The sequence below is a fragment of the Manis javanica genome, chromosome 6, assembly GCF_040802235.1.
Source record: "Manis javanica isolate MJ-LG chromosome 6, MJ_LKY, whole genome shotgun sequence".
Taxonomy (NCBI): Eukaryota; Metazoa; Chordata; class Mammalia; order Pholidota; family Manidae; genus Manis; species Manis javanica.
The window spans coordinates 40,660,849-40,668,480 of NC_133161.1; the positions used below are offsets into that span (position 1 = coordinate 40,660,849).

At 50.3% G+C, this 7,632-nt stretch overlaps 1 protein-coding gene across 4 annotated transcripts in view; it reads right to left on the reverse strand.

Moving 5' to 3' along the window:
- Positions 1–4,473, reverse strand: part of EEPD1 (endonuclease/exonuclease/phosphatase family domain containing 1) — a 102,004-nt gene extending 97,531 nt beyond the window's left edge. The window contains exons 1-2 of one of the 4 annotated variants that reach the window (XM_073238601.1): positions 3,834–4,473; positions 2,299–3,369 (exon numbers count right to left, since the gene is read on the reverse strand). In XM_073238601.1, coding sequence (XP_073094702.1) covers positions 2,299–3,176 — 878 coding nt within the window. In that variant the 5' untranslated portion in view covers positions 3,177–3,369; positions 3,834–4,473. The other 3 variants (XM_017680739.3, XM_073238602.1, XM_037027512.2) reach the window with 3 other exon arrangements.
- Between the last annotated feature and the right edge of the window lie 3,159 nt (positions 4,474–7,632).

Below are 7,632 nucleotides of genomic sequence, written 5' to 3' on the forward strand. Positions count from 1 at the left end.
ACACAGGCAAATGGACCCACTACAGCTTTGCAGGAGATAAGGCCCTAAGCCTATTAGTTTATGTTTACCAGACACTAACAAGGTGCTAGGAGAGCTCAGAACATTAAACACATTGTAAACAAGCAAAAGGATCCACCAACCCACAGGACAACAGATGCCGTCAAGTGTGAGAAAAGTGATGAGCCCATAGGTCCCCTTCCTGGGTACTCACGGGTGCTCCCTGCTCCACCTTGCTGGGCTTGGGTAAGCAATTCCAGCACTCTCGCCTGAGGACTGCAGTCACACATCTTCAGCATATCATCATCCCTCCCGGAAATTCAAAGATGAAATACTAGGATAAATCTGAACCCCAATGCTGCACATGAGTGGCCAGCACTCCTCCTCAGTGTGTCCCTGGCTGCACCAGGTTGGCGCTGCACAGCGGAGCCCCCTCTGAGGCCAGCTGTCCCCTGTTCCCTCTCCCGTTTTCTACTCTCCACGTTCATCTGCTCTAGAAGCTGAATTAATTCCTTAAGGTCTAGCCAGAAAGAACATTATGTGGGATGATCAGACAGTTAAAGAAAACATAGTATCTGGAAAGCTCTGCATGGATTCACTGATCTTGTCAGAAAAGCCAGCACAGGGGAAGGCCCTTCACAGAGCAACCCACACGGGAAGCTGAGTGCCACATGCAGAGTACAGCATTATTCAAACTTTAGTGTGCAGCAGAACCACCCAGAGGGCATGTGCAAACATTGAAACCCAGTGTTTCTGAGTCAGTAGCTGATGGTGATACTGGTCCAGAGAGCACACCTGGAGCATCACTGTCATAGTAAATGGGCAAGAGCAGTCCAGTCTGCCACTCCCACTGGGGCAACTTCAGGTCCTGATTCATCCTCCTCCAACCCCCAAATGGAGCCTTAAGAAAACTCATGATAGGAATTATCAGCCATCCTCCCTTCTCTCCCCTCCCCTCCCTCATACATATGACCACGCTGCTGTGGATGAGGAGAATAATCATCAAGCCATTCCTAACATCATCCAGGATTGAACCCTGTTCTCAACTGTATCCAAGATGGTTTTTAAAGGAGTTATGGTGCAAAACAGTGAACACAGTGGTGCAGGAAGAGCACTCAGGAGCTCCCGGGCCCAGTTCTCTGACCTGGTGCACTGTCCCTCAATCCTCAGTGAAAAGGGTGTGCCACTGGGACAGCACCAGGGAAACACTGTGACCTGGTTTTCTCCTCGCTCATTTATCCTGAAGCTCTGCCACAGTGCACTGTGGTTCCCTGCTGAGACCTTACTTCATGTCACCAACTGCTGCCCCCCCAGCCTCACAAACCCCAGTGCACAGGAAAGCAGCGAGTGGCCACCAACATATCACACCTCTGGTGGGTGGCAGGGCAAAATCCCCAAGTCCAGGATCAGGGTATTTCTGACCTAGAAGGGGCCGTTAGAAATATTTATTTCCTTCCCCAAACTGACTACATTATGCAATACACTATTTTACTAAAAGCAGGTGTTACTGCTATAGTAATACTGTTTTGTTTTATGGGGGGTGGGTAACGGAAGTTCCTGCAGAGAGCAGTGTTGTGAACAATGTAAACACTCTGAGATAAGAGCCCATTCTACAAGACTCTTCTGTGGTTCAATGGGAAAATCTGGTGAATCTTCACTATATGTCAGCTTGACCTTCTCTCGCTCTGGGACAGGAAAGATTACATACATTTGAGGCTGCAACTGTGCGCCTGAAAAACAACTTAGGGTTTTATAAGGAAAAAGAATGAAGAGTGATTCATTCACAGCATTTTGGTAAATATACACGGTGGATGTGTTTGCAAATACCTGGTCTTTAAGATGATTCTGTGCACACAAACAGGCATATTTGGAGAAGCAAATGTGGCTTTTCCTTCCATGTTAAAAAAAAAATCCAGTTAGCTTCTCACATGCAAACCTATACAACAGCTCCCAGTCCCTGAGTGCTTCATCTGGTATAAACCCCATGAAGTCCTGTGAGTCAAACAACATTCTCCAAAGCAGTAACACAACACAATCTCCATTTACCCCAAGATTATGAATCGATCTCAGATATACCACATTCAAGATACAGGCCACAAGCCCAGATGCCTGCATTCAGAAAATTCTGGAGCAAAAAGAGAGCTCAGCAACAGGTGACAATATTGGCTGGGGCCTCAAGAACACTGATTAAATACTCTTGCCCTCTCCCTACCCCAAAAAGTCCACTTATTTGCATGCACAGAGGAAGCCATGCAAGAGCTGCCTTCATGCCCAACACCTTTGGTGGTTCCTGTTCCTCACCTGTTTTCCAGGATCGTCATGCACACCACTTCCCTCACTCCCGGGTTGTTGGCCTTCTCCACGGAGCAGCCCTGCAAGTTCCAAGTGGCCAACCTCAGCACGGGCCGCCCATCTCTTGTGCCTCCAAAGGCCTCCACTGAAGGACGAGTGGAGATAATCTGTGTGGGCCCCCCTGGCGGCAGGTCCAGGTCCTCACTCTGCAGACTCAGTGAGGTGGGGCTGGGGTGAGGCTTGGCGGTGAAGGTCAGGCCCCCGTTGGTGTGGGTGGATGGGGGCCTGGACCGCTCCGCAAATACCTGGTGCCGTATCCTGTCCAGGAAGGCGGCATTGATGCCACCCATCCTCACCAGGTCCTCAACGCTGCGGAAGGGCCCATGCTCGCGGCGGTAGTCCACAATGCTGGCAGCCATCTTCTCTGTGACGCCTCGCACACTCATGAGCTGAGCTGGGGTGGCCGTGTTGATATTGACTCGCGGGGTAAGGGGCACTGCGGTGGCCAGGTGGTGAGGCTGCTGCTCAGACAGCAGGTCCCGCCGCAGGGAACTGGGAGAGTGCTGCGCAGAGCTGCCCTTGCTGCTCACGCAGATCTCAAACTTGACCTGCTCCAGCTTGGTGGCGCCCACGCCACTGACCAGTGCCAGGTCCTCCACCTTCTTGAAGCCACCGATGTACTCGCGGTACTCCACGATGCTGCGTGCCACCGCACGAGTCACCCCGGGTAGGGTCATCAGCTCCTCCTCTGTGGCCGTGTTGATGTTGAGCCGCTCCTGATTTACAAGGATGTTGCTGAAGTTACAGGCCGCGCTGAACTTGCGGCTATGGGACAGGTCCGAGGGGTCCCGGGGTATGGAGCGGTGGCAGCCCAGGGTGCTCCCCATGGCCGGCCAAGATCAGGGGCCCAGAAAGGCCTCACCACCGCAGAAGAACTTTCTGGCTAGGGAAAAAGTCCAGCAGACCTTACAGGCACAGAAGAATGGAAAACCCAGGACTTAGGGAACAAAACGGTTACCATAGATAAACACTAAAGCTCCATGCCCAAAACGTCCAAAAGTACCTTTCAAACTTGGCCGCCTGGAAAACAAATTAATAAACACACAGATCAATTGAATCAGCTCATCAGTTTACATTAGCACTCCCTACCTAGGGCTGGAGGTCTTCACCAGGACTCCTGGGTCCGTGGACCCCTGAACACGAACACATAATGAGGCTGGCCCGTGTGGGTTCTCCTTTGGGGCGGGAGATTTTTATCACATTGGGGTCCAAAAAGGCTATGCGTTGCTTCTATTGGAAAGAAACCTATCCCTGTAGATCTCATAAGTTCACACCTCCTGTCCTTGCCTCTCTCAACTCTGGGAAGCGCTGGGGCTCTCCTTCGGTTGCCCTCACCTGGGCTCTGGCAGAAAGGAAGGGGCATCCCCGACGCCCCCGCGCCTGACACTTAGCGCCGCCTACAACTTGGGAAATCCGTCCCCACTAGTGCGCGCCCCCTAGAAGGCGTTTATAGACCCCAACATAAGGAAGGTTCCCCGCCCTACCTGTCGGCCGCTCCCCCAGGGCGTCCTTCTTCCACCTGCGGCTCAGAAGCCTGAGCCCAGCCTGGGACAGCGCGGGCCCACTGCCTCCAGCCGTGGCGCCCGGGCGGGTGCGGGTCCCCGGGGTGGCCTCTGGGGCCTTCCCACGCTGCCTCGGGCCGCGCGTCCCAGCTCTTCCTGCGGGAGAAACTATTTGGGTCTCTCTACCAAAGCACGCAGGAGCTGCAGGAGCTGCAGGGCTGCGCGGAGGCGGCAGCAGCGGCGAATCCGGCGGCCGCGGCTGCACCAAGTCTTGAGGCTGCACCAGTACTTGCCGCGTTGCTGCAGCTGCGTTGATCTAGGCAAAAAGTCCTGCTCCCGACTTGGACACGGAATCCGCCGGGATCGCGTCCGCAGCAGGCAGCAGCGCACGACTCCCGCTCCCTGTCGGTGTCAAAGCCAAAGTCCCGGCCGCGCCGCCCGCGCCTCTGCCTGCACCACGGCCACGCCTCCTCCCGCGCGGCAGCTCCTCCCCGGGACTCCCGAGGGCACGTGGGGGCGGAGCCCGGGAGCAAAGCCTCGGCCTGGAGAACCGACCCAGAGAGGGTGGGGACGGGACAGGGACCCGGGACACGAGCGGGCGCAGTGCGCGACTCGGGTGTGTGAGAGGCGGGGCCATGCTGCGCGGGGGCGGTCCTGGAAGCGTGGGGTGGGGACGAAGCCCGAGAGCGCGGCCCTGGCGGGGGCGGGCCCTCTGGAACGCGGAGGCGGGACTTAGGGCCTGAAGGGGAGGGGCTGAACCCGCAGCTACGTGGCCGGTCCTGGGGAGGCTGTTCTCGCGTCTGCCGCTCCTGGAGCCTGGGTTGCTACTCGGGACCAAAGGATTGTTGCGTGGGACGGAGGCTGTTTAGTCTCGCCTTAAGTGAGACCTGCCCAGCTGCTTTTCGGCAACGGAGTCCCACAGAGGAGAGGGGAGTCCAGGGGTGTAGACGCTACTGGACCACCAGACCGAGTTTAGTGTGTCTTTGGGGCGTGGGTCAGGGCCAAGGAACTCCTTTGGGGAAGGAATCCCTGCGGGTCACGGGCCTCCCAATTAGGTCTGTCGAGAATGTTCAAGGGGGGACTGAATGGGATATTTTAAACTTCTGACCCCCACTTTTAGCCTCCTTTCTTCCACTGGAGTATTACCTGGGCACTGCTCACAGGCAGGTCCTCAAACATCTAGTAACTTGTGCTACAAAGACACAGTGTACATCACATGCTCACAGAAGTCACAGAATTGCTCATGTGTAAGTTGAGTTATAGGTATGTTTCTGTAATTATTAAATCTAGTCATTAAGAAGGAAGGAAATGCTAGTTGGAAATTGTGGCTGCTTACCAAAATTCAGAAGTTGTTGGATCATGCTACTAAATGACAATTTAGTTAAAGATTAAAGAGCCTGCTGTATTACATTGGATACAGGGAGCTAGAGTATTCGATTAAACAAACCATCTTGTGATACTGTTGAATACTTTGACCCTGAGCATTCAGTGTACTCTGAAGTTTCATCCCCAACCAATGTGACCGATGCTTCTGCTTTAAATTCCTGGAGCTAATGTCAGCAAAAATTGTAATGCTCAAGGAAGGCTGGAGATACTTCAGATGTGAAATGAAAGGCAGTTAAATAAGGGTTAGCAAAATGCTATTGCCTTTTTGAGGCACATTACCCTACTGTGTATACTTTAAGAGTCAGCACTCTTAATTGCAAGTGACAGAAAGCCAAGTCAAATTAGCTTAGACAAAAAATGGGTATTTCCAGGTTCTTGTGCCAAAAAATTAAGAAATAGACCTTACATCAAGGTTGGCTGCATCTAACTCGAATGATGTCATCAAGACTGGGTCTGACTCCCTCCATCATCGCTTTCACTTGCCACTTTACACCAGCACTAGACTACATTATGCCACTCCTTTTCTCCTATAATGCTTTTGTGATAAGGAAAAAATGTGTAAGAAACGCTGGGGTGGTGTAGGTGGGGGACTACCCTTTTAGAGGAGGGAAAAGATTTGGTGAGAAGAATGCCTTGATGAGCCTTTGTGGCTGTGAGTGGACAGCCTTGGGGGCATGGCCAGTTAGATCAGAAATAGAGAAACCACATATTTTATTATACAAACCAGGACACTTTGAAGCATAAAAAGGGACACTATTAACTTCACTGGCACAACAGGCATCTGGAATAATCTGGTTTTATTCCTTATAAACTTAAGCATATGTTCGTCTTTGGTAGTGATAAAGTTAAGAGGCAGCAAAACCCCTGTGCATTAAAACAGACAAAACCATGAGATGACTAAATTTAAAGTGAACGATCCTACCAAATGCTGGTGAAGATATAGAGTAGTTGAAACTCTCATACAATGATGGTAGGAGCCTAAGACAGTACAACCACTTTGGAAATCAATTTCAGTTTCTCAAAAAGTTAAACATATCTACTGTAGAACCCAACCGTTCCAGTCCTAGGTATTTACCAAAGAGAAATTAAAGTATAAAACCCAAAACTTATGCATAAATGTTATTAGGAGGTTTATTACAGCCCCAAACCAGAAACAACCCACCAGTAGATGAGTGGATAAACAAATGTGATATATCTGCAAATGGAATACTGCTCAGCAATAAAAACAAATTAATACACACAATACTGAAGAATCTCAAAATCATTATACTGGAAAAACTAGGTTTCCCACTCCTCCCTCCAAAAAGAGAGAGAGAACATGCTGTATGATTCCATTTATACAAAACTCTAGAAAATGCAAGCTAATCTACAAATAGAGATAGCATAGTAATGGTTGCTTAGGGATGTGATGGAGGGAGAAATGGATGAAAAAGGACAAAATGAAACTTCAGGGGGTGGTGGAAATGTTGTTTGAGGGGGCCATGGTTTCATGGGTGTATGTATGTCAAAACTAATAGAATGGCACACTTTAAACATGTGCAATTGAGTGTACTTTGATTATACCACAGTAAAGTTGGAAAACTGCCTTAAAAATAGAAATAAAAAGGAATCCTTTTAAAGACTCAAAAAAATGAGAGTTTGCTTTTTTTTTGAGTAGGCAGGGTGGAGTTGGTGACCCAGACTGGAGAAGAGAAAGTTGAAGAGGAGCAAAGGGGCCCGAGAGCGAGCTGGGTGTGGAGCTACCGAAAGAGAAAAGCAGAGCCCTTCCTCAGTCAGGGTGGGTCCCAGGAGAGGAGGCAGCAAAAGTCTTCAAGATGAACTATGTCTGACTCTTTTTGCTTCCTGTGTTATTCTCTGACATAGCCCCCACTTACACCTTGAATCTTCATAAGAAACATAATGGCCTCAGATGAGTGCTAAAGGTAAAGTAGCCAAGTCTCTCTAGGTAGATTCAGGAGAGTGAGAAGGGACAGCTAAAATATGAAAGAAGGGAGAAAGATCCAGAGGTCACTGGAATAAAAATGTCACAGTCTGAGGTGACACACTGAAATGTCTGACTTTCAAGAATCTCCACTGAGATTGGGAACTTGGCTGGCAACCTGATTACCCAGGGAATGGGGGTTTGAGCTAGTGTCATTTAACTCTCAAAGGACAAGAGGTTAGGGCCTGGCTGACATCTGTGTTACATGAGTATGTCGAAGGGCAAGGGTCACATTATTCCTGCTGAGTGCCACATCTGTGGCTACTGCTTCTTACAACAGAGTTCTCACCTGGGCCTTGGTCAGAGCAATGGAGGTCATCGACCTTCTGATTCTTAGTCAGCAGTTTCAAAGGTAAAGGACAATTCATGGGAAGGGACAGGCAGTGGAAGGTAAGAAAGGAAAGGCTTTTTCAA